General features: G+C 53.8%; 1 protein-coding gene across 12 annotated transcripts in view; it reads right to left on the reverse strand.

The window, feature by feature from the left end:
- Nucleotides 1-1,053: 1,053 nt before the first annotated feature.
- PIK3R5 (phosphoinositide-3-kinase regulatory subunit 5) overlaps nucleotides 1,054-25,690 on the reverse strand; it is a 73,753-nt gene continuing 49,116 nt past the window's right edge. For 9 of the 12 annotated variants that reach the window (XM_054222074.1, XM_054222076.1, XM_054222075.1 and 6 more), the window contains 14 exons: nucleotides 23,141-23,210; nucleotides 20,890-21,064; nucleotides 20,159-20,312; nucleotides 19,526-19,609; nucleotides 17,570-18,326; nucleotides 17,318-17,471; nucleotides 17,007-17,132; nucleotides 16,643-16,768; nucleotides 15,732-15,825; nucleotides 14,312-14,388; nucleotides 12,268-12,361; nucleotides 10,726-10,808; nucleotides 10,392-10,504; nucleotides 2,337-9,752 (listed from right to left, as the gene is read on the reverse strand). In XM_054222074.1, the coding sequence (XP_054078049.1) occupies nucleotides 9,611-9,752; nucleotides 10,392-10,504; nucleotides 10,726-10,808; nucleotides 12,268-12,361; nucleotides 14,312-14,388; nucleotides 15,732-15,825; nucleotides 16,643-16,768; nucleotides 17,007-17,132; nucleotides 17,318-17,471; nucleotides 17,570-18,326; nucleotides 19,526-19,609; nucleotides 20,159-20,312; nucleotides 20,890-21,064; nucleotides 23,141-23,210 (2,249 nt within the window). In that variant the 3' untranslated portion in view covers nucleotides 2,337-9,610. Of the gene's footprint in view, nucleotides 2,317-2,336; nucleotides 9,753-10,391; nucleotides 10,505-10,725; nucleotides 10,809-12,267; nucleotides 12,362-14,311; nucleotides 14,389-15,731; nucleotides 15,826-16,642; nucleotides 16,769-17,006; nucleotides 17,133-17,317; nucleotides 17,472-17,569; nucleotides 18,327-19,525; nucleotides 19,610-20,158; nucleotides 20,313-20,889; nucleotides 21,065-23,140; nucleotides 23,211-25,690 lie in introns of those variants that run through there. The other 3 variants (XM_054222081.1, XM_054222073.1, XR_008469455.1) reach the window with 2 other exon arrangements.

Consider the following 25,690-nt stretch of genomic DNA (forward strand, 5'->3'; position numbering starts at 1 on the left):
TCGTGAAGAATTTCCCCACTGGAGTCCCTTTGCTGGTGTTGACTCATCCCTGGTGGGTCTGTCTCTGCTTCACAGAGCAGCTCCGCATTTCTTAAACAGGGACATCAAAACTCAGTAAAACAGGTTTGTTTAAAACACATCAACAATGTGACAAACTATTTTCTTGATTTACTATTTCCTTTTTCTCTTCCCATTTCCTCGCTGCCGGGGATCATTTTTCCCCAGAGCTCAGCACCTTCGGGCTTTATATCATCAGGCTTTTTAAAGCGAGGAACGGAGAGCTGGGAAAAGAAGACAGGCAGGAGAAAACCACAAAGGAGAAATAAAAAACCATGACAAATGAAGCTTTAAAATTTCCCACAGAAAAACCAGAACTTGGGAGCAATAGCTGAAGCGTCTCTTTCTAGCACCCTGCAATGTAATGACCGCGCTTTTACTCCTAAGTTGTTTTCCTGGTTTTTCAGTCCACTCCATCTGCTGGCAGCCAAAAGTCTTCTTCCCCTGGGCTGGTGGGAACATCCCGGCAGACTCGGTGAGATGACATGAGATGTAAGATGAGATGAGGCAGCTCCTCCAGGGCGTCCCCGCGGAGGAGGATGCCCTGAGCCCCCACGCCCGTCGCGGGGGCTGCGGTGGGTGCAGGCGTCTCTGCCCCCGGACACCCCCGTCCCACCCCGGGGAGAACCGAGCGTGTGCTGGAGCAAAACCTTCACACTTTAAGAGGTTTTTCGCTGGCTGGCTGTGGCTGCTCGCGGAGCACGGCGGTGCTTAGATTTCTGTTGTCGTGTGTCTATTGAAAGAGAAACTTTACATAAAGAGCATACATACGCACGTGTACCTTACCTGCTCTAGCCGGCCGGGTTATATGTTAATAACTAAACCATATCAATCTACATTTTGTAACATATATTTTATTTTATAATTTTTATATTTATGTTGTTTTATATTATTATAATTATTTTATAATATATGTATATATTAAGTATACTTAATGATACACCTGGCAGAGGCGGAGATTCACACTGCGCACCGACCCGCACACCCATCTGTACTTTCTTACCACACAAAGCACGTGGAAGTATTTTATATGCTACAAAGGAATGTGCAGTGTGTAAGTACACATCCACCCACCTCTGTGCTGCCTTTATCATTCACATTACAGCGCAGACATGCACATACGTACACACACAAGCTGACTGCGTGTGCTAGACCAAGGATTCATTGATCCATAGAGATAAGCAGGCAGACAGATAAATACAGTGATGTGTATTTCCTGGTATGGTTGTACGCGCAAGGGGTATTCAAAGGCTTTAAAATGACTAATAGGCAACTCAACTCCCACAAACCCGAGTCCCGCAGCTTGCATATTTAGAGACCCGAGTCACACCGGGGGGAGTTCGGAAACCGTCTCTCACTATCTTAAGCTATTTGTAAACACATTCTGAGAGAAAGCGCGAAACACGAAGATATCACAACCTCCTTTTGGCCATGTTTTACCATCACCGATCAACAGCCGTTAGCTACGCCCACTCTGCCCGTCAGCCAAGAGGATGAGTTACGGGCCGCATCCGCCCTGCGGGTGCCCATCTCCACCCAGAGACCTCTGGCTAAATATTCACACGGTCGCCAAGAGCCGGGCCCGGGGAGAGAGGGATGGAGGGAAATGTAGGCTCAGCCTGTTCCTCCCTCCTGCATTGGCCATGCTTCATGTCATGGGAGAAGGACCCCACTGCTCAACCCAGCCACCACGGCCAAGGTGGGGCTGGAAGGGGACAAGGGGACCTGTAACCCAGCCACGAGGATGAGCTCCAGTCCTCATCGCACAGCCCACCAGGCTGCTCACTCACTACGTAAGAAACAATTTGTCCTGAGCATCCCAGGGGCAGAGGAGAGCATGGGAAGGCTGCTGGAGCACCTCAGCTTGGTCCCACAAAAACTGCCACAGGTGCACAAGGCAAGTCACCAAACATCTCCATCCTTGCTTGCACCCAGCCCAGGCTACAGGCACCGTTTCTCCTCACCAAAGTGTCTTTCTTTGGACAGTTTCCGATTGGGATAGATGACTCTTCTGCTCTTCTTTCAGCAAACAAGCAGAGAAAGCAGTATGAAAACCAGCATCCCCCCAGTTTTTTAAGGCTCCAACCTTCTGCCCCCCCCAGTTGTGGGCTGTCTTTGGCCTGAGGGACTGTCACAATTACTGCAATGGTCTTGGTTACACACAGGCTCGAGTCGCATGTTAAAAGTACAGACGGCTCCTTAGGACGGGAAGAGGTTGGCTTCTAGCTGAAGATTAGCACGTATTTCCTTTCACGATGGCTGTGAAGTTAAACAGAGGAGGAATCTCAGCTATCGGTCAATCTCACCCCTACCCAGATTGTTCGTGCCGGTTCCAGTGTGTCACATCTCGGCAGAACCACACGCCTCTCAGTTGCCCAGTCCACGTCAGGAAGGCGTCTGATGATGGTCTGCAGCACGCAGAGATATGAGATGGTGTCTGCACTCCATCCCTTCTTTCATCCCTTGCCCAATCTCCCAGGGAATGGCTGAAAAGCCCTAGCTCCTCACTAGAGCTACCCCATCGCTTCCTACACCCAGTGCGCCATTAAAACAGCAGCAAAAATTCAATCAGCAGCTTTAGGATTACAGTTCAGCTGGGTACCTGGGCAAAAAAAGCCCTTAATGGGCTGAACTTTCTTCTAGGAACCTCTGACAAGGGCATCCTGTCCTCAAGTGGCTTAACCTGAACCGCCGTTGACGGTAAGTCAACACAGAGACAAGCTAGGGGAAAAAACGCGCGCTGCTGTGCAGGGGAAGTACTGATGATTCAGGGTCTCATTTTTCCCTGCAGCTCAGCACCCAGCCCGTGCCCACGGGCAGTGCAGAGGGGCAGCACCAAGCGGCCCCCTCCTGGGAGATGTGACAGGGCCTGCCATCAGCAAAGATCTCCCAGTAGACCAGTGGAGGACCCAGGGTCCTGGTATCCTGACAGAGCCATCCACAGATTTCTGATTACAAGGGCAAAGCCTCAGCCTGCAGTTCATTGGCGTCTCCTAGAAAGTCTCCGGACACAGCCAGAAGCAGGACTAGTCCTCGTGAGACCAGAGAGTGTTCGACTGGCTGAGCCACCCTGCCCCAGGTCCTCTCCGGGGTGGGAACACCAGCTAAACACGCTGCATTGCACTGGCCCGTTGCTGGCCAGAAAGTTTTATGCCATCAAACCCAAGTCTAGGTTATCCTAGAGCTGGGTAAACACCACAAAATATTTTACATGCTTGCTTTGATTTGGATTTCAGTTTTGGGACGTGTTTGCTCTGGCTACAAGCCTTTCGCTTTCGCATTTCTTCCTGCGAGTGTGGCAGGGGAGGTGCCTACGGAGGGGAGAGGGGATCACGAGGGCACCGAGGAAGAAAGTGAGCGTGGGGTTGGCACAGGCAAGCCCACCCCGCTCCCCTGGCACAGGCACACGGGCCATAGGACTCCTGCTGCAGATGAAGGTATTGATAATTATGCAACTTCGCATCGTTAGCGCACCGCTACTCTTCTTGAGGGAATTTTCCCTGCTAGGAAAACTCCGCATGCAGGCACGGGGAGCCTTGTTAACTTTTAATTGTTCGTTAATTAGCACAAGTAAGATAAGGAGAGTGGAGCCACAGGCATTGCCAAGAGAGATAAACAGCCGCCTGCAGCCCAGAAATGTTTCACTTGCCCGGCTTCGCTCCCGTTAGTCCTGAGCAAAGGTCAGCCCCGGGACAAACAGGGAGTCGGGTGCCCTTTCCAGTCATGGATGCTGGCCAAACCCTTAAGAAATTGGCAAAATTCACAGAAATTTCCAGTCTTTTCTACTTTACCGCAGCCTGGAAGAGCAGCTAAATCACGCACATGGGAAACAGCCCGACGTACCAGCCCAGAAACCTGCAGCCTCAAGGGGGAACTAGGGCAGGGAATTTGGCAGGAGAATGTATTCCCTGGATTTTCTTCTGCTTCTCCCTTTTCTTCTGAAAGTGCTGGATTATTGGTGGGTCATTCCATAACCCCCTCCAGGTCAGGCAGATCCTGTCGCCGGCACAGGCGGTGGCTTTGGCCATCGTGCCGTGGCTCGGTTTGCCCGTCACCAGCCCGCAGGCAGGGAGCCAAGCTCGGGGCTCGCTGCCAGCCATCCCCGAGCCGTCCCCAGGTACCTCCGCTTCGGCGGAAGGTAATTTGAGATGCAGGGACGGGAGCAGACAGGCAGCAGAGGGACAGAAAGGAGGGGACAGTGACCTCTAACCGAGGAGACACCCTGGGCACGTTAATCCTTATCCTGTAATGGTACGTGGAGACCGAGAGCTGCCGGGAAGCCTGACTCTGCTCTCTGCTATTCCTGCTACAACTGAGAGAGCAGATGAAATACCTCCTTGTAAGAGATCCCCTGGAAAAAGCCCAAGTCAGGTCCCGTGACCCCAATGCCCAGGTCCTTGTGGGCTTCCACATCCCCTGTCATCCCCCGTGTCCGCTGGTCTCTCTCTGCAAACGCCACCCACGAAACCACACGTGGCAGGAAGGAAAAGTTCAAGAGAAAGGTTTGCCCTGGCACAGCTGACAAACAACTGTTCGAGCGCGAGGAAGGGAGCAGAGGCGCCGGGCTGCGCGAGCCTGTGGGTGAAGGTAAAGAGCCCCATCGCCAGCCAAATGCTTGGGTCATTTTTGTGCCAGCGCACCATCCTATGTCATGCCTCACAGCAGTGTCTCCATTCAGACAACCTCATGATGACCTACTTAGACCATGGGAGGTGTGTTCTATTGCCCTACCTGCCAAAAGAGGATGGCACCTGCTTTTTTTTACCTTTCAGAGGAGTGTCTTGCTGTGGATCCAGCACAGACAATCTCATTCCTGCCTATTGATGCTAACTCATTCTGTATTCCCAATTAGCCATCGGATCAGGATCGGTCACTTAAGGACCCCTTCTCTGGATGATCAGTGGCTTATGTTGTTCTCCAGCTCGTGCACTAGAACATCTCCATCCTTGAAGCGATTCATACCTTGGCTGGACCCTGAGCAACCTGACTGATGCTGCCTGCCTGCATTAAGCTCTTTGTTCCCTGCCAGCCCTGAGCCACAGTGGCTCCGGGGTGGCAGATTGGGCTCTCAACCAACACCTGTGGCACGCTGGCACCTGCTGCAAGGATCCACACTGGGATGGATGTTCCTTGTGCTGGCGAGGTGAAGTTGTGGGCATCACACCAATAAAGATGAAGGAGCACCTATGCACAAAGTGCCATTGGAGAAGACCAGAGGATGGAGGGTCACCACCGATGATGGGTGGGTGAGAAGACACCCCACAGTGCGTTCCCACACCACATTGCCACCTCCCACCTCCCCGGTGGTGGAGCATGTCCCACTCCAGCTGTGCCGAGTCCTGCAGCTTCCGCTGAGGTGGCTGTGGAATGGCAACCCCTGAAAGAGCAGGGACCATCTCAAACCACCACTGCACCTTGGTAAGTTAACACGTACCAAAAACCCAAGGCACTGTTTTTTGGTGTAACCTATAGAATTCAGGAAGTCAATATAAGTTGGTGTTCCCAGCCTGAAACGTCGAATACACCTTATTCACTCTCTTCCCGTCCCTCACAGACGCAGAGGGGCCACAGACCCTGTGAGATGCTGAGAGAGCTGCAAAAATCTCCGTCGAGTTGATTTAACCATATCTACAAGAGGCAAAACTAGTTTTGTTAAGTGGTCTAGCCTTAGCCCAGCCTTGCTTATTTTATCAGCAGCTGTTTGCTAAATCTTTTGTACTTACACGAACAAAACCCTCAGTTATGCGGCACTTCAAGGATCAGACTTGAGCCCTGATCCTAAACCTTTCGTCATGCATGTTTTTAGAACAAAGTACCTTTTTTCTGCTTTGGATTTAAGCATGCGTGTTCCTCTTTCCACTTTTCTTTTTAAAAAGAAAAGAACAGGGAAGGGGGATTTGTGGTTTAGGGTTTGGGGCTTTTTTTTTTTTTTCGTTGTTGAGAACAAACAAAAGCAGATTATCATTCCAGCTTGGAAAATAAAGTTTTTTCCTTTTGAGTTCTATTTGCCTTTTCAAAAGACCCTTTTCTTTTTATTTAAAAAACACCTTTTGTTATTCTCTAATCAGAGTGAAAAAACTTGATAGCTAATACATAACAAAGTGCTGATTAACAAAAGTTATTCTCATCTGGGGTTTGGCTCGCCTGAGCCAAAATGACTTTTCCCACGTTGTTTATTTGATGACGACGCGTTGGCCCTCACACCTACCGACTAAGCCTCCTTCCTCCAATATCCACAGGAAGAGAAGGCGACACTGGAGACAGTTAAACATTTGCAAGTGTCATTTCATATTTCAGACTACTTTCAGTAGCAACAGCTCCATCTGCAAAGTCTGCGTGCCCAAAGACGCAGAAGGGATTTCCAAGTTGGAAATACCCCAGATACCCGGCTGCTGGGCAAAAAACCCGCCGACCCCAAACAGTCGCCCGTCGTGCCGGGGCTGGACCTTGCCCGTGGCCCCGGGAGCTCAGCTCTCGGCGTAACTCGTATTTCTCTGCAAAGCAACACCGCAAAGGTCAAGGAGCCTCCTAGGAGGGAAGGGTATGCGCAGATCTCACCTTGCACACACAAGCTCCGCTCGTTTCTTTTCTCCTTAACCCAGCAGGAAACCAATTGTGGATTTACAGCCTCAAAACCTGCTTTTTTTTAACTCACAGAACAGAAGCAGCTCAATTAACCACCGCAGGTCTCCATGTCATGCCCTCCGGGACCAAGCTCGTGAATATAATGACTATAGGAGCCTTTTCCTGCTCTCAGGTTCAGCCGCTCCGTAAAGAAGCCGGGTGCTCCCTGCCCTCTTCGTGGGGACACGGAGCCTCCTCCTGCGCCTCCTGCCTGCTGAGGAATGACGCCACTCAAACGCTGTACTTGTATTCGAAATAAATCGACATTTAATATTTTACAGTTACCTTTAAAAGTTCCTCGAACGGTATTTTACAGATCGGCACAGACGTTACACAGATTTGGTGAGGCTGCACAAGGATGACCTGAAAGAACCTCGAACTTCTTTAGTTTCCAGAAAGCATCAGAGGTCAAAACCTCAGCCAGGATTATGAGTCCCTAGAGTTTGTGCTTGTTTTTCCTCTATGAGATGGAAATTCTCTTCTCTAGTAATTCTGCAGGGGCAGCTGAAACAAAGGGGTTTATATCATTAAGAGTGGCAGGGATAGATTTAGCCACGGATATCACGATCATAAATAGCAATGTTTTGACAGGATAAGGTGCTATTTTAAAGTATTGAACAAAAAGAAAAAAAAACCAAAACCACCCAGCTGTCAAATTTCAGCGCCATATGAGAAGACGTACACAAACCTGTTTGAGAAATGAAAAGTCAGTGGGAAAACTTTTTCCAAGTGCGTGCAAAGAGCTATTAAAATCTGTTTCTGATCCCTGGAGCCCACTGGACTTAAAATACTGATGTGCAGAAGCGCACAGCAGCGACCTCAGCGTGCATTCCTGCATCGCCCCGCAGGCACCCCGTGAGACGGGACAGCCCACCGCGACCTGGCAGCGTCTTGGTGTCCCTGTCGAAGTCTGTGCCGCGAGCAAGGGATGGACGCTGCTCCACGCGGGTGGGAAGAGATGGGTGCTCCCGGAGTCGGCGCGTGGCCAGGGAAGGTGGGTCCTTGCCGGGAGTCCAAGCTGGCTTTGCATCACGGCGGAGCCAGGGCGCCTACGTATGTTCAAGTCATGCTTCGCCCTGCACAAGGGTCTTTTCTTGGAGTCCACAAGACAACACCATCCTTGGGATGGTTTATTCAAGTAAAAGGATGAAGCGCAGAAGCCTCAGGAGCGTGTTCACCTCTTATTTTTGCTCATCTCTGGCCGTTGGCAGAAGCTGCACCCGCAGCTGCCGAAGGCACCAAAGGGCCAGCTGGTACCTTCTTCACCTGAGATGTCCCCACACAACAGAGACAGCGGGGCCAGGATCGGAGTTGCCAGCACAGGAGGGATCCCCAAAACACTTCCAGGAGGGATGTGGAGGAATCCAGCAGACAAGCCTGACCCACGCTCCTCTGAGACAACTGAAGCCCCCGGGCCCTTTTCGTGGCAGATTCAGCCTCAAATGACACCGCCGCTGTGCCACCAGCCCTTGGGGACAAGAGCCCAACCTTGTTCTTACTAAGAGCTAACCAGGTCCTGCTTTCTGGAGGATCGAGGAGCCCACACTGATCACGCCATGGCTGAACCCTGCAGCGCCCCAGCCATATCTGGGGTCCCTTCCAGACATTTTCCAGGGAGCACACATCCTCGGCATTGAGATCCTTTTAGCCTGCAGCAGGCAGCATGTTCTTCTGCCTGTTATCATTAGTGCAATCACCAAAAACTACTGAGAAACAGCTTGAGGGCTATGAAACAAGGCAAGGCTTCTCCAGTTTCATTTTTTGCTCCCGGGGTCAGAATACCTCTAAATACCCGCAACTATTGCACCGTTCTGTACCTAGAGCCTTGCAGAGAGAAGGAGGAGGGCATAAAGCCTCTTTGCAGGGCAGGGGGAATCTCAAATCCTACCGTCGCTTGGGAGCGTCACTAGTGTTTTTGGTGCTGGGTCCTTCTCAAGCAAAACTGCCCCTTCAGGTGAGCTTCAGGCAATCCTCATGGTTTCCCCAGTACATCCCTCCCTCCCACGAGCGTGAGCATGGGTCCCGCCGTATTTCAAGCAACTATTGAGGATTCAACCTCTGGGATGTCTCGAGCGTAGAGTGCTGGGGAGCAGGACACAAGAACATGGGCTGAACAGGGAATACATCTCCTGGGTGAACTCTGAAGTCCTGCAGAAACTGGAAGTTGATCTCCTGCAGGTCCTGGGTTTACAGTAAACGCAGGTATACATGACAAGCTGTCCGTGCCCTGGTATGGCCTATTGCACTCAATTCACTGGAACGCAAGCAGCAGCCTACAAGCCATGCTGGGCTCTTTCTGGGCCTCAGCTGGCTTGCTCTGCTCTGCACTGGTTCTCTGCAAGACGCCCAACCTTCATAATTTAAAGCAAACCTTGAGGAAGCCTGTCCCCATCCCTGAAGACCTGTCCTGAGCATCCTTCACCTGTTACGGGTGAAATGCCATCAGGACATTGGCTGGGCAGTCTGTATCTCTGCATGCATTGAAGGCCACCTACCACCACTCAGCCAAAGACAGTCATTTTCCAAAACATCTCCCCGTGAGCTCCCCCCACACCACACTGGCCTTGCAGTCACTGTCAAATACAGCCACAAGACCATTTGCTGACAGGAAAATATCCCTGTCCTTGCCTTGACCTCTCAATCCAGGTGTTGTCAGTCTGCTGAACCAGGTGGACATCTCAAGGAAACCACTTCCCCCCATTGCTGAGGAACCCTGAGAGGTGCCAGAGCACACCACCGATGTTCCCGTTTCCCAAAGACGGGCTAAGCCCAGACCAGGAGCAGCTCAGCCCCTATGCCAATACTTCAGGCTGCAGTATGTCTTGGACAAGAACAGATGGGTCTCCAGCCCAAAGGAGGACAGTCAGCTTCCTCTTCCTGAGGCTGTTTTGGCGTTTGACACTGTTTGGTGAGACGACACAGGGTTCTTCTATGGCAGTGCTCCACTGAAGGTGGCAATGGGTAAACACAGGAGAGAATGAAACTCAGAGGGGTCCTGGGGAGGCAAAGAGGACCTTCTCAGTGCAAAGAGATCGCTGTCCCTGGGTTTGTAGCACACAGAGATCTCACACCTGCAGGGGAACAAAAAGAAACCAAGATTACGTAAGGTGTGTGTCCTCAGGTGCAGCAGAAATATCTGCAAACAAACAGGAATCAGTGCAGTCTTTTATAGGACTGGAGTTTGAGTGCTGAGAGTTCAGGTCCTTTAAGTTGGCTCCAACTGGGACGTAGAGCAGACATCCACAAAGACTAATTTCTGAAACACATTAGGGAAAACGAGAACTTTTGCACCCCTCAAGTTTTGGGAGAGGGAAGTAGCTCCTTTTCCATTTTATGCACTGAACTCTCCCCACTAGCCCCTTGAGTTGTGCAACAAACAAGTTAAGTAAAACCCTTCTCTTTAGGGTTATTTAAGAAATAAGATCCTAAATCTTTTCCCATTGGAGGCAATATAACCTGGGGACCACCCTTTAGACCGTGGCAGTCACGAAGCTCAACTACTGCTGGGATCTGAGCAGGACCATCCAGCCCACCTGCGCTCAGCTGCACTACAGAGCTCAGAGCTAATGTCACTCAGCTTGGGCATCTGGCATAGATCCACAATGGTGCTCAGGACCTTGTCCCCCCGTTGGCCACCCACGCTTCATGGACAAGTCCTTACACACAGAATGCACCATCCCAGGAGCAGCTGGCCAGGCTGAGGTTCCTACCTGGTTACGCTCTGCAGGATCTTCTGCTCATCCTGGTCCAAGCAGACGGCGAAGGAGGACTGGAGACCGATAATCTGGACCTTGTCTACTTTTATCTGGGACACACTGATCTGCTGATAGAAAAAGAGTCCAAGTGAGGGAGCTTCCAGGCTCAGTGCGTTATCCTTGATCAGGGAAGGGGAGCAGGGGAGCTGGGCATCCCCCCGCAGGCAGGCCTGCTGGCCAACAGCAAACGGATCCCCCAGGGAGTGACCGTCTCCTGCCCTGCTTCCGTCCCAGCTGAGTCAGGCTGACATCCTGTTACCAAATGTAAACGCACCGTGATTTGAGTTACCTGATTGAAACTTTTTTTGGATTTGGAGTTTTGCCTTTTGACCACCTCCGTCATAGTCAAGTTGAGACACTCTGTCTTTGAGGCTGTAACAAAAGAAAGCTGTTATCACTTGAGGCTTCTGGGCCACTGGTAGGAACCCAAGTGGTCCCTCCACCCCTTAATGCATCCCAGAGACAGCAGTTCTCAGCAGGACCCCACTGTCATGGGAAGTACGATACCGTTTCCTTCCCCAGTGCCAACCTACACGGAAAGAACTCAATCAGAGAGACAGAAGTCAACTTCTGAGTAATTTCCAGCTGCTTTCCAAACATAGCAGCAAAGGGCATTTAACTATCTTAGGACCTAAACAGGAGAAAACCCATTGCCCCATCGTCATGAGAAAATTCTAGCTCTCCAGCATGGCCTTTCCTGCAGTCCACCTGGAGATGCTTTGCCGTGTCTGGAATTACAGTGACATCCTGTGGTCAAAACTGCTGAATGTGAAAACCAACGGAGACAATCAAGGGGACCGGGTTTTTTTTGGAAGGAAGAGATTCATGAAGCAGAAGCTTCTCCCCAGTGCGGAACCGAGGACACCCCCTGAACGAAACACGCAGCGTTGGCAGCACAAGCGAAGCTCCTGAACTAGTGCAGAAACATCCAACGCAAAACGTATAGAGGAGGTGAGAAAGTAATTCCTGCTGGGTTTTTTTCCAGGGTTGTCTGCACGGGCTTCATGGATGGGGTAGCAAAAGGAGGGACAGAGGTTTATGTTGAGCTCCGTGGGGCATGTAGGAGCTGTCTCCTGTTTGGTAGATCACCCGTTTGCCACGACTACTCTGCTCACAAACCACACATCTGCCAGACACAAAGCACACGAGGAAAGAGGAACTAAAAAACCCCTTCTGTTTACTCAGAACTGGGTGTCTGACTGCCAAAACAGCGGTTCTTAAGCAAGAATGAACAGGTATTGCTTCTAAATATTCACACAGACTAAAAGTCTTGTTGCTTTTAAAAGGCTCAAAGCCTTATTAAGGCCCCATCAGAAACCTCATTAGGAAAAAAGTTCTGAAGCAGAACCACGTGGCAGGCGGCTATCTCTGAGCTGCAGGAAGGAAACCGGGCTGAAGCATCAGCTTGACGAGAGCCTGCTGAAAGCTGCGGCGGACGGCAGGACAAGCACCCTCACCCTTGGTTCTACTTCATTTAACAACAGTTCTACCTGTCTCTCCTTCTCCTGACTAAACAAGTGTTCCTCTGGAAAGCACCGCTGTCCAGTGACCATCCTGCCGTTTGGACCATCCCAGCCCTGTCCCTAATGGACATCCCATTTCCCTGGCTGGAAGCTTTAGGACAACGGGAAATCAAATGCCCTTCGTCCCTGATGTGGTGGCAGCCAAGGACTACAGTATGCCCCAGGGAACCCCAGGCACCTTCCATGTATCTTCTGCTGCATTCACACATCCCCACTTTGCTCCAGCTAGAAAATCCACACCATCCTCTCGCTCCACCAGTCCCTCCCGTTGCTCCCTACACAAAGCCAGAAAGACCACCTCTACCCACCTAGTTCTTCGTACTTCTTGCAGGCTTTGCTAAGGTTGACAGATGTGCAGACCTTCTCAACATCGTTCCAGTGACTTCTTCCACTGACGGCTGTCTGCAGAGACGAAGCAAAGCCCATGAGATGCCACGCTCCAGGCTGACGCTACCCTCCCTCCCACCCCTAACCATCTGGCTGGACTAGCTCAGATCTGGATTTACCAGGAGCTGCACAGACAAAGTTTGAGTAGGCATTAAAGTTCATTTAACCCCGGATTTACAAAAATTGCCCAGGCTTAACACTAAATAACTGCAGAGGGACGAAGACAATAATGCTTCACCAATCTCATAGCCTTCTATGATGTTATAACTGGTTGGCTAGATGGGGGCAGAGCAGCAGATGTCATCTACCTTGACTTCAGCAAGGCTTTTGATGCTGTCTCTCATAACATCCTCCTTAGGAAACTGAGGAAGTGTGGACCAGACGAGGGGACAGTGAGGTGGACTGAGAGCTGGCTGTGTGACAGGACTCAGAGGGTTGTGATTAATGGAGCAGGGTCAAGTTGGAGGCCTGTAACCAGTGGTGTCCCCCAGGGGTCAATCCTTGGACCAGTATTGTTTAACGTATTCATCAACAACCTGGACGAGGTGACAGAGTGTCTGCTCAGCAAGTTCACTGAGGATACCAAACTGGGAGGGGTGGCTGACACCCCAGAGGACCGTGCTGCCATCCGGCGTGAGCTAGACAGGCTGGAGAGCTGGGCAGAGAAGAACCTAATGAGGGTCGACAAGGACAAGGGCAGGGTCCTGCACCTGGGAAGGAAGAATGTCAGGCACCAGTATAGGTTAGGGGTGGACCTGCTGGAAAGCAGCTCTGAAGAAAAGGATCTGGGGGTCTTGGTAGACAGTAAATTATCCATGAGCCAGCAATGTGCCCTTGTTGCCAAGAAGGCCGACGGAATTCTGGGCTGCACAGGGAAGAGTGTGACCAGCAGGTCAAGGGAGGTCATTCTCCCCCTCTACTCTGCACTGGGGAGCCCACAACTGGAATACTGTGCCCAGTTCTGGGCTCCCCAGTTCAAGAGAGACAGGGCACTACTGGAGAGAGTCCAGCATAGGGCAACAAAGATGATGGAGGGGTTGGAGCATCTCCCTTGTGAGGAAAGGCTGAAAGAGCTGGGACTCTTTAGCCTGGAGAAGAGAAGGTTGAGGGGGGACCTTATTAATGTTTACAAGTATCTAAAGGGTGGGTTTAAGGAGGATGGAGCCAGACTCTTTTCAGTGGTTCCTAGTAACAGGACGAGGGGTAACGGGCACAAGCTGGAACATAGGAAGTTCCGATCAAATATGAGAAAAAACTTCTTTACGGTGAGGGTGACAGAGCACTGGAACAGGCTGCCCAGGGAGGTTGTGGAGTCCCCTTCTCTGGAGACGTTCAAGACCCGCCTGGATGCAGCCCTGAGTAATGTGCTCTGGGCAATCCTGCTCTAGCAGGGGAGTTGGACTAGATGATCCCTAGAGATCCCTTCCAACTCTGAAAAATTCCGTGATTCCGGAATTCACAGGACCGCTGCGACCAGTGGAATATTGCTCCCCGGAAGCAAAGTCCACCAGTGTAAAGTGGCAGCCAGTACATGTCATAGAATCACAGACTGGGTTGGGTTGGAAGGGACCTCTCAAGGCCATCTAGTCCAACCCCCTGCAGTCAGCAGGGACATCTTCAACTGGATCAGGTTGCTCAGAGCCTCATCCAGCCTGGCCTTGAATGTCTCCAGGGATGGGGCCTCCACCACCTCTCTGGGCAACCTGGGCCAGTGTCCACTGTCCAGTCTATGGAAACTAGATGCACACTCCCTATTTCATTTGGCTGAACAGGAGTGGAAAACCACTCCAAATTAGCCAGTAAGTAGACAATTAGCTGGAGTTTGGCTTGTCTGGTCTTGGATTTGGGCTCTTCCAGCACATTGTCAGCGCTTGTCTCTCTCAGCCCCCAGCAGAGAGACGTGTTTGCCCAGCACTGAAGTGGTTTCCTGCCCCGTTTGTCTTTGTGCAAGTCCCGCGCACTCACCTTGCTGTAGGCGATCTGTAGTGTTAGTGGGATTGCTTCTCTGTCTCCATCTATGCCCAGCCTTTTGCTGCCTGGACCTGCACAAAACAAGGAGCAAATGTCACAGGGTGGCCTTTTATTCCCATTCTTCAGCGGGCGACCGATACGGCAGCGCGCTCAGTACCTACAGAAAGGGGGGGGGGGAAAAAAAACCCGGTTTGCTGAACGCAGCTTGCGGAGCAAAAAGGCAAAAAGAAAAGGTGGCTTAAAAGCTGCCAGAAAGCAATTAATCCAGTGCAGAAATTCCAACACAAAGCGCAACAAGCAGCTCTGCAAAACTGAAAGCGGCGCTGGCTAAGCCGGTGCAGAGGGGTCAGTGCTCCAGGGAAAACACAAAGCAATAAAAGGCCACGTTGCTAACCCGGCTCCTGTTTTTCCGGGCATGTTTGTGCCCACATTAAATTAGCCTTGAAATACTGTGCCCGACACTTACTAACTTTCCCTTCCCCCCCGCCCTCCCCGGATAATTTTTTGCAGCTGTTAAGCGGTTCGCTGCCAGACAACCCAAGGAGAAAAAAAAAAATTAAAAAAAAAAAAAAAATCAAAGTCAGAAAGGATCGGTGGTTTCATGAGTTATTGGGAAGAGGTCTTGGCCCAGCCTGTATTTTTGGGGGAGTGGGGTGGTGACACTTCGTATGGAGGATGTTTTATGAGCTCTGTTTAGAAAGACAAGGCGAGGTCACAGAAAAGCACTTGGTCAAAAAAAAAAAAAAAAATCAAAAAATAACGAAGAGACGTGTTTAAATGCAGTAGTGTTGGTTGGCCATGAGATGTCTCTGCCAGCTGCGCCGCGCCAGGCAGCGTGTCGGTGCCCAGGAGAGCCAGAGAGCACGCTGCCGAAAGATGCTTCTGCCGTTGCTTCTTGTCTCTACTCATTTTATAAATTCCTAGTGTAAAAGCTCATGGATGTCCCCTGCAGGAAGGCTACAAGCACATGCACGAACCTTGCTTTGCCCGGTAAACTCAAGAAAATGGAAGGCGTTTTTTGGGTTTTTTTACAAATGACGCTCCTGGACAAAGCGCAAACAACAGAAAGCGGCGAAAAGAAAAGATGAAAAGCTGCGCTTGGCCAGGTGCTGATGAGAGGAAGGAAATGGGCTTGAAGCTGTTTTATTGCAAATACGTCTTAGAGTTAACAGCAGTTAAAAACAACAAGGCGCTGCCGCAGCTTCGCTCCTGAAGGGGAACGCGACGGTCGCGACGCCTCATTTCCAAATTTGTGAAAAGATTGTCTGGAACTTCGCTCACGATGCAGCCTGGGCTCAGCTGCCTCTTCCTTCCAGCCCACGCTCCCTCCAGCCCCTCTTCCCAGTTCTCTCCCAGCCCCGCGGTTTGCAGACCCCCGGCCCCCAGGGCTGCGGGCGCAGACGCAGCTACGGACCTGAGGCTTTGATGGCCCGCGTGGCCGCCGAGTGGCCCAGCTCGAGGGAGTGGATGAAGACTTCAGTCAGCTTTTCTCCCCCGATGAAGGTGAGCTGCCAGGGCGAGAAGAGAGGAGACGCGGTGGGGTGAGGAGACCCAGCCCGCGCCAGGTGACGTTCACCCCTCTCCTCCTTTCTACAGGAAACCGCTTGGTTTGGGAAAATCCTCTTATATTTTCAAACTACCCCTTTTGCTCGCTGCCTCGAGTGACGCCAGCCTTTAGCTGTACTTCTGACTATTTTAACAGACCGCTGGCAAGCAAAACAACCCCAAAACCTAATTTTTGTTTAAAGAAAACTCCCCAACCCGCTGGAAAGAAAAGCCACGATGAGCCTAATGTCTGAGCATCGCTTTGGGCGACACAAATCCCACAAACTTGCTCGCCACAATGTGACTCTTGCTCGCCACAGCCCCACTGCAGCCGGTCCCGTGCCACCGCACCAAAGCGGTGATTGCAGCCGTGCGTTCAACCTTCCCCACCACGTCTGCCTCGTGCACACAGCGGGATGTGGAAAACAGGCTTCGCGGAGGGGCTTGGTTTGGAAAGCAGAGCACTGGAGGGATTTCCAGTGACGCGAATAACCTGTCAGCACTGACAGGAGCCACTTTGTGTCACGGGAAATGGTATTTGGATGGAAAACTGCTCGTGTGACTTAAGGATTGTCTGGGCAGGACCCGCGTGCTCTCAGTCCTGGAGCCAGGAGCACCACAGGCACCTGAGGAATAAAAGGGGACGGAGCTCTGCCCCACCAGCACGTGGAGGCTGTGCCATACCCCCATCCGCTTCACAGGCAGGTCCTGAGTTGGTGGCACAGGCAGAAATACCCCCCTTTCTCCCTCGCCGAGATGGGGCTGGGCTCCTTCACCTACCTCTGTCTGATAGAGCTGCAGCAGGACGGGGCGCGTGGCGAAGCGGCAGTAGTAGAGGATCATGTCGGCCAGGATGGGCAGCTGCTCCTGGGAGTTCTCCTGGGGCTCAGCCTCCGGCTTGGCAGACTGCGGCGAGAGAAGAAGTCATAAGCCTGATGGGTACCCACAGCCCGGTGCCAAGAACTGCCCTTCCCACACCGCCAGTGACAGAAACCCTCCTACTGACCACCCAGCTCCATGTCCATGTAGCACAGCCTGCTGTACAGGATTGTGGTGGCTCAGGGCTAAGCAGAAGCTCTCTGCTCAGCTGCCCTGTACCTTGGGGAAGGGGAACGCCAAGCCCTACCAGCTGGCATACACATACCTGACACAGGACGTCCATGGGCAGGTTCATCAGCCCAAGAACGTTGCGCTCGTACCATGGGTCCAACATGCCAATGTAGTGGGAGATGTCGTTGGTGCTGCTCTCCATCCCAGCCAAGGTGGGATCCTGAAACCGGACACACAGGGGTCACACCAAGGCCCCCCTCAGGCTCCTCGCCCCACGCTTGGGTCTGGTGGAAGCAACACCAATGCTGCCCTCAGCCTGCCCTGCCAGCCTCCTCGCACATCACTCTCAGGGGCCAAGCGGAGCACTGGTGGCACCGTGAGCCCCACGGTGAGCAGGACACCTACCGCCTGTGCCGAGGCCCGGAGCTGCGGGTCCCCCAGGGACGGGGAGGGATGCATCAGTGGGGTTGATGGAGCCAAGCAGCTCCTCTTCACGGGGACGTAGAAAAACTGCAGCTTGAAGTACCTTGTCAGTGAGGGGCAGGTGCTCTCCTTGAGCCTAGGAGAAGGTAGGAGAGGGCTGGGTAAGCCAAGCCCTCCGGCACGTCCAGCAGGGCCAGGTACCTGCAGCCGGGTCCCCCCACACCGCCAGCTCACCTGAGGTTGCTGTAGGCTCGGGCCACTTTCCCCGAGATGCGGTCGGAGCCGAAGACCACGACACGCAGCGTGGACACCTTGGCGTCCTCGTCGTAGCTGAGGAAGGGCCGTCGGTGGAGGCTGAGGTGCCGTGGGGCCAGCGGGGCCGGCAGCCGCTGGCTCAGGACGTGCTGCGGCAGCGAGTGAGCGCGCCGGGAGCGTGCCGGGATGCGGTGCTTTGCCTGGGGGGTGCACAGGCTCTCGGCCCGGCGCAGGGGCAGTGGGAGCGAGCCCGTGTCTGGGCAGTCCTTCAGGTCCCTCCTCAAGACCAGCTGGCTTTTGCTCTTGAAGAGTTTGTAGATCTTGTTGGTCAGCGTTTGTCTGTATTTGTGGTGGGTCTTCTCTACCTTCAGCTCCGGCCTCCCCACCATGTCCAGGGAGCTCTCGTCGCTGTCCTCCGCATACCCGCTGTCCATGCAGTCCTTCAGGCTGGAGACGAACGACTTCAGGGACTTTCTGGAGACCACCGTCAGCTCCGAGATGGAGTCCTTGGAGGTGGTGAAGAGGGACACTCGCGAGGGCTTGGAACCCTCCTCCGACAGCGTTGAGTACACAGAGTCTTTGGAAATAGTGCAGATGGGGGAAAGCAGCGAGTCCCGCTCAGGGGAACAGCCATCGGTTTCCACCTCCTCCTCCTCCTCTTCATCCTCCTCCTCGTTCTCCGAGGCCATGGGCTCGACAACGCTGCACTCTTTGCTGAGGACATCATTGAGGATATCTGAAAGGCAACCAGAGGGAAATCGTGTCTGGCATGGGCTCCAGCATAACCACTGGAAATGTGATGCCTGCAGCCAACGACACTACTACAGCGTGGCCAGCGCTCCCTTTGATCCCGCACGGTTTCAAGCAAGGAGCTGAAAACCTCCTACGGAATGTTTTTAGATTCCCATAAGGCGCTCAGATGCAACGCTAAACAAAACGTGCTTCTCTCCTTGAGGTCACACTCTGTTTGGGTTCGCGAAAGGCAAACACCAGTTGGGGTTTTGCTTCCTTCCTACACAGATTTCACAATGTGGTCACGTCCGATTCAGGTTTAACTGAAGGGCAGGAGGAAAGCAAGGTATTTGGCTAATTGACCCCCAAATCACCCCACTATGGGTGGCCTCGCAGCAAAGCTGGACTCGCTGCAAAGCCCAAGGCAGAGCTCTGGTCCAGAGCTTGCTGAGGCCAGCAAGCAGCAAACACTAAACCTTCACGGGAACAGAAAAAGTCTTCCAGGAATGGGGAAGCTGAAGAGACCAGCTCAGCAGAAGGAGAAGCCGCCACTTCCCCTGCAAAACTGCTGTGGCCGGGCCGAGAGCACGGCAAAGGCACCCGCTGCTTGGCCATCCCTGCTGGGGGTGGGGGGAAAGAGCTGCAACGTCTGAGGGGTCTCAACCCCACAAGGCCCTGACATCTCAGCGTTGTCAGGCTTTCCCAGCAACAATTATTTCCAGGGCATGAGCAAGGTTTACTCCTTGCAGAGGAGCTTTCTATCAAACAAGGTCTCCGTCCTACCAATGTCCCCAGGGACTCGGGTGCGACAAACCTCTCCTAGCTTAATGCAAGGCGAAACTTTGCCCAGGAGATGAAGCCCTGCATGATTTGTCTCTTGGCAACATGTGTTTTGGGGCCACCAGCCTCTTGTGCCCACCACTCGGATGAGGGCTTTGCTTGGCATCGCAGCAGGTGTCATGCCCGCGTCATGAGTTGATGCCCATGTCCCCTCCTGTCCAGGGGACACTGGTACCCACTGCGTTACCTCTCCCATGACCACCAATTTGTTACCAGCTCTTTCAGGCTGCGGCCACAGTTTGTGTCACACGCCCGGCCGCACGTGGCGGTGCCGGCGGAGTGGAAACGCTGCTCAGCCGCCCCTGCGAGGGGGAGCAGAGGCTGCGGTCTCACTGGGAGGGACGGGGGACCCCCTCCGCTTACCAAAGTTATCCTGGTCCCAGCTGTAAGTGTAGCAGCGAGCGGCAGGGATGGGGATGGTGTGGAGCTTGCGGGGCTGAGCCTCACCTGGGACGAGAGGAGGGAGAGGAGTTAGTTTGCAGGGAACCCCGATGGCGGTGCTGACAGCTCTCCTGGCTGGTGGGAGATGCCACCCACCCCGTGCACTTGTTTTGGGCAGCCCAGGGCACGCAGAGCACTGACGCTGCTGTCGTTACCCCCGTGAAGTCCCACGCAACTGGGACGAGAGGACATTCCACACCGCTATTAGCCATCAGACACCACAGCTGCCATCGGTTTCTGATTCAATGTTTGCATCTCACCCACAAAGGCTGGAGGAACAATTTTTGTGTTGTTGCTTCTGTTTTAATGAAAGATGAGAAGCAATTTCTGGCTCGTCATGTAGTTATGAAACGGGACCTGGGTTGGTGGTTTTTTTGGGTTTTTTCCCCTGTTGTAGTCGTTGCTGCGCTAGGTCGCAACTTTGCAAAAGAGGGTCCTGTACTTCAAAGGGCTGGCTCCCAGCACCCGCCGCAGTGCAAGGGAGCTCCTCGCCACCGCTGGGGGTGAGCTGGCAGAAAAACCCGGAGGAAAGAGGGGCCGGCGGGGGTTCCTCACCCACGATGGCAGGAAAGGAGGCGGCCCCGGCGATGTCCCGCAGCACGGACTGCAGCCGCTCCCGGGCCAGGAGAGGGTCGCTGCTGGCGGCCGCAACCTCCTGCGCGTCAGCGGCGCTGGCGTAGATCTCCGAGAGCTCTTCCAGAGTCTTGGACTGGGGGAGCAGAGCCAAGATGAGAGATGGAGGGGGTCCCTCCGCAGAGGCAAAGCACAGCTCTTTGGGGAAGGTCATTAACTACACCACTGGGCAAATCTCTCTCCCTCCTCTACCTCCAACCCCCTCCCCTTCAAGTCCCTCCAAGACTTCTGCAAAATGGAGGAGAAAAAAAAAGAAAACAAACAAAAAAAATCATTTGAACACACCTAAGGGGTTTTCTTCAGAAGTCTCCCCCCCGCCACAGACACCAAAGCAAAATGTTTCTCCGGTTAAAGAAAAACTTTTGCTGCATTTTAAATTGAGGTGCTCTTCCTCTCTCCATGTAAGAATGGGGAAAGGAGTAAAAGGGTAAAAGGCAAGTTATTCCCTCGCCACACTTCACAACACAGAATTGTGGACCCCAGGTCCAGAAGAGAAGGGGAAGATGTGTATTTTTCCTACAAGAAGTGTTACGAAAACTTATGGTCTTTTGTCAATCAAATACTATATTGGTCAGGAAATCCACCAGCCACCTGCATGAAACTGCTCCCAACACCATCGTGGCATCACCGAAGGGGAAGCTCTCTGAGCCTACCTTCAGGAGGTGGTGCAGGCTGCCCAGGTCGCAGCGGGTGCCAAAGTTGGCCTGGTAGAGGTGCTCAAGGAGCAGGACGAGCGTGGCGTGCTGCGGGTGCTCGCTGGCGCTCAGCTTTTCGGCAGTGGAGAGGAACTCGCTCTGCACCTCAGAGCGGTTGAGCAGCAGCACCGTCCTGAGGATAAGGGGACGGCAGTTAGGCTGGGCAGCCGGGCTCGGATGCCGGTGGCACATGAAACTCTTGGACAAATTACCCCTCTACTTGGCTCTAGGGAGACCCCCCTGCAGTGCTGCCTCCAGCTCCGGGGCCACCAACAGCAGAAGGACACGGAGCTGTTGGAGCGGGGCCAGAGGAGACCCCGGAGATGATCCAAGGGCTGGAGCCCCTCTGCTGTGAGGACAGGCTGAGAGAGCTGGGGGGGTTCAGCCTGGAGAAGAGAAGGCTCCAGGGAGACCTTGGAGCCCCTTCCAGTCCCTAAAGGGGCTCCAGGAAAGCTGGGGAGGGACTCTGGAGCAGGGAGGGGAGCCATAGGACGAGGGGGAATGGTTTTAAACTGGAAGAGGGGAGATTTAGATGAGATCTCAGGAAGAAATTGTTTGCTGTGAGGGCGGTGAGCCCCTGGCCCAGGTTGCCCAGAGAAGCTGTGGCTGCCCCATCCCTGGAGGGGTTCAAGGCCAGGTTGGCCGGGGCTTGGAGCAACCTGGGCTGGTGGGAGGTGTCCCTGCCCAGGGCAGGGGGGTGGAACGATGATCTTTAAGGTCCCTTCCAACCCAAGCCGTTCTAAAACTCTATGACATTCACGCTAGATGGCAGTGTCCTCTCACGTTAGTCCCAGCTGGAGGGTCTGGGGTGCCAGACCCACGCTGCAGTGCCAGCCGCAGGCAGGGAGCACGTAACAGCTGAGGATGCTCCATCCTGCTCCTCGGCACCATCTCTCCTGCCACACCTGCATTACCACCGGCCCAATAATTGTTCAGTCTACCCCAGACGGGGCTCCAGTCCAGCAGCCAGTTGTCCTAACTGGACAACCAGCGCACACGATGAAGCAGAGGGTAGAAGATGAGAGCGGTCCCCGAAACATCCTCCCCCTGCAAGACGCAGGTCACAGCATCACTTCTCGGCTTTAAGGAGAAGAGCCACATCCTTCAGCTGCATTTTTGCTCTGGACCACAACATGACCCCATCAGTGGGCACCTTTAAGATTCGGCTGGGCAGGGTGTTGGGCCATCTTGTCTAGGTCGTGCTTTTGCCAAGAAAGGTTGGACCAGATGATCCTTGAGGTCCCTTCCAACCTGGTATTCTCTCATTCTATGACTATCCACAGGCTTTGAATTCCCAGACCTGGATCCCAGAGAGTATGTTTATGGAGGAGAACAGTCCACCTCTGAGCAAAGATGGCTCTGAATTAAGGATGTGCTCTGGTGTGCTTGGGTCTAGAAAGCCCAGCAACGGGCACAAGCTTTCAATAAGCTCAAGGTTCAGCTTGTGTACAGCTTCGTGCCAGGTTTTCAGGGCTTTTTATGCAAATATAGCCATCCTGCTGTAAGCGGTTGCACTTGCACCAGTATAAGCCTGTAGAGCAGCAGAGCTGTACTGGGAAAGCAACACAGCAGCACCGGTGCAGCCGGGTGGGGTATGGGTGAAGTTCCAGAGCTGCACGGCACGAGCGGAGAGGTCAAAACAGCAGGACAGCCCTCCTTTGTGGAAGTGGCTGTGCATGAAGGACTGTCCCCGGGGCTGGCACTGCAGCCAGGAAGGGCCCACAGCACCACCTGGGCTCATTTTCCTATTTACAAACGAGGCGCCCTGGCAGGAGGTAAAGGTTCAGCCCTCGATTAAGGGGCAAAGTCTGCCTGCGCTCACAGCTGCAAGGCTTTCCTTAACTTGTTGCCCTGGGACGGACTCGCTTCTGACCCCCTTTGGGGTGGTGGCTCCCGAACAAAGCGTCTCCTGGCTGTTCTCCAACGTGCCCCGAGTTCAGCCGCTCCCTGTGGAGGAGACTTTGCCTTCCCTGGCTGTTTTCACCCAGATCCGCAGCCCTGCAGTGAGCAGGGGGACCGACACGGGGAGCCCACAGACCCTGACGTGACTTTCCTCCTCCCTTCCCACAGCTCAGCCCAGCTCTCCAGCTCTCCTCCCCGGCACGCACCGCTACACCTTTGAGACGCTGCTCGCAGCGTGCTCACGGAGCAGCGTGAGACTGTGGGGATGCTACAGAGCGGCACCAGCAGCGCCCACCGCCACACTTACACAGTGGAGCTCTGGTAGTTCTTCACGGGCAGCCCCTGCTCTGTCCTCACCAGCCGCTGGAAGGAGATCCCTGGGGGAGAAAGAGCAGAGGACATGAGACACGGCACCACCGCAGACCGCTCTGCCCCAGGAACGCGGTGACTTTGTCTCTTAATGCAGTGCTGAGCCGGCTGAGCCGCTGCCCGGAGCGGGTATGGCAGCACCAAGAGTCCTCATGGGGACAAGGCACAGCCACTGTGCCAGGGGACCAACGCAGGAGCAAGGGAGTCATGGCATGTAAAGGGTAAAAGCCCAGAGCAATGGAAAAGCAACCAAAGGAGGGGATGGGAGAGCTGCTCCAACCCCAACCCCTTCCGCCCCACTGCTGATGTGGGGTGTGAATTGCGTGGATGATATTTAGCAGCTTCTGCCACTTGCATTAGCTCCCCAGGCCCTGGATCTCACTTATGGACAGCAGGTCACTGCCACCTTCCCTCCCGCAGAGATGGAGCCCAGACTGGCCCCAGAAGAAGAAAGGCTGGCGTGGGCAGCCCACGTCCCTGGATGCCTCCCTGGGACTGTCCCCAGGGTGCCATCGGGAACCCCAACCAGTTGACATGGGATGGACCTGGACTGGGCAGCAACAGCAAAGCCTGTGTCACCCCCAACCAGCCGGACTGGGGTACACCTTGGGAAAGAAATTAGGGTGTCAACAAGACCCAGCACCCTTATCACTGTGGGCAGCCACATCCCAACCCCAGCTGCTGCTCGGCAGCACCCACGGGGGGGACCCAGCACCCACGAGAAGCTCATGTTGATCCACACAGGCCCCCTGAGCGTCCGCCCCTCTTGCAGAGGCATCAGCCCCGGTTTGCAGATAAACGCTATTGCATTCTCGGCAAATATTGACAGCAGCTGGTTCTCAGTTAATATTTACCCTCAACTCAATAAAAAGCTTTTGCTTCAGCCTCGTGGCAGGTCACGAAGGCCGGGCAACAGGCATATAAGGTCCTGGCCAGCTTACCAGCAGAGGACACGTTTTTGGTGTTCTTAGCTCCAGTCGGGGGGAAAGGCCGTGGTGAGGGGCAGCACCGGGTTCCCCAGCCCCAGCAGGCCAACATCTCCCACACGGCATCTTTTGGCGGGGGTGAGGGAATCTCATATACTTGTAGGAAGGGAAAAGCTTTCGGACCAAAGTGGCCCCCTCACACAGCCTCCAGGACTGGTGATGGCGGTGATGGCACGGGAGCAGGATGTAGCAGACCCCCCCCACCACAGCACCGGGGCTTTCCCGGTGGTCTGCAAGACACGGCCTGACCGGCGTCACAGCAATAACTGACCGGGAAGGAGCTGGGGAAGTCCAGGGCCGCAGCAGCATGGGATGAGCATCCCCACATCCGTGCTGGCCCTGCAGCTCGGCGCTGGGGGGCTGGATGCAGCGCAAGAGCCCAGCCAGAGCTTGCCTGGTGGCCATGGCCATTTATCTGGGGGTAAATCAGCCAGACCAGTGCCAACACCACAGAGGGCTTTGGGTTTGGTTTTTTTTTTCTTTTAATCTTTTTGTTCCTTTGAAAGCATCTTTCATCCCATCTGCTCCTACAGGCTCCCATCTCCGCAAGACATTGCTGCCGTGATGGAGACCCCGTATTTCACATCCCGGACAGGGCTCTCCAAAGCCGGCGCCTGGTTCAAGGACGTGGGGAAGCCCCCCCAGCCTCAGCCGCAGCCCATCTCCAAGGCCTCCCCAGTCCTGCTCGGAGCCGGCCTTGCTGCCATGGCCCTGCGTAGGATTAAACAAGGGCCAAAATCCACTCTGTGTGATAACTGCTCTCCATAAGCCACCAAAAGACGGGGAGATTAGGAGAAAGGGCCTTTTAGAAATAATTGGAAGAGCTGCTCCACTGGGAACAACAGGACATCTACGAGGAGTCCTTAATTAAGAGGAGCGCTGCTGCTGCCGATGGATGTGCCCAAAGCCGTATCACAAGGTAGTGTCTCGGCTGTAAAGAAAGAGCCGGGGAGTCCCTCAGCCCTATGGAAATCTCCACGCAAGGGCAGGCTCGAAGGCTCCAGCCACCTTCACGCCAATGAATGGACCCACTGTTACCACCCCACCGAGCATCTCAAACCGAGCACCTCCAACAAAGCCCAGGGCCGGGCGGGAGCAGCCAGCACGTGCTTTGCCATGGAAAAGACCCACCAGACTGAAAGGCGGCCAGGAAACAGTTACACATTTTGCTAATTCACGCTGGTCCAGAGCTGAGTGAGAGTCCCAGCGATGCTCCCACCACCTTGCACACAAAGCGGCCACCAAAAACACAACCCTGCCCTGCTCCTCCAAAGGAATCTGGTCTCACCCTGTGCTGGGCCACCAGGGAAAATCATCCAGAGGACGGAGGGCGTAGGTCCTCGCCTCCTGGAAATGCTGAGGTTTGGGTTGCACAAGGTAAATGTGGACACGGCGCCCAGGGGATTCATGAAGCAAGCGGGGTATGAGACAGCAACACCAGGAGAGTCTCGGGAACAAGCGCGGGGTGGTCAGTTTTTGGGGAAGCAGAGCCCGCGGCAGGG

The sequence above is a fragment of the Rissa tridactyla genome, chromosome 15, assembly GCF_028500815.1.
Source record: "Rissa tridactyla isolate bRisTri1 chromosome 15, bRisTri1.patW.cur.20221130, whole genome shotgun sequence".
In the NCBI taxonomy this organism is placed as follows: Eukaryota; Metazoa; Chordata; class Aves; order Charadriiformes; family Laridae; genus Rissa; species Rissa tridactyla.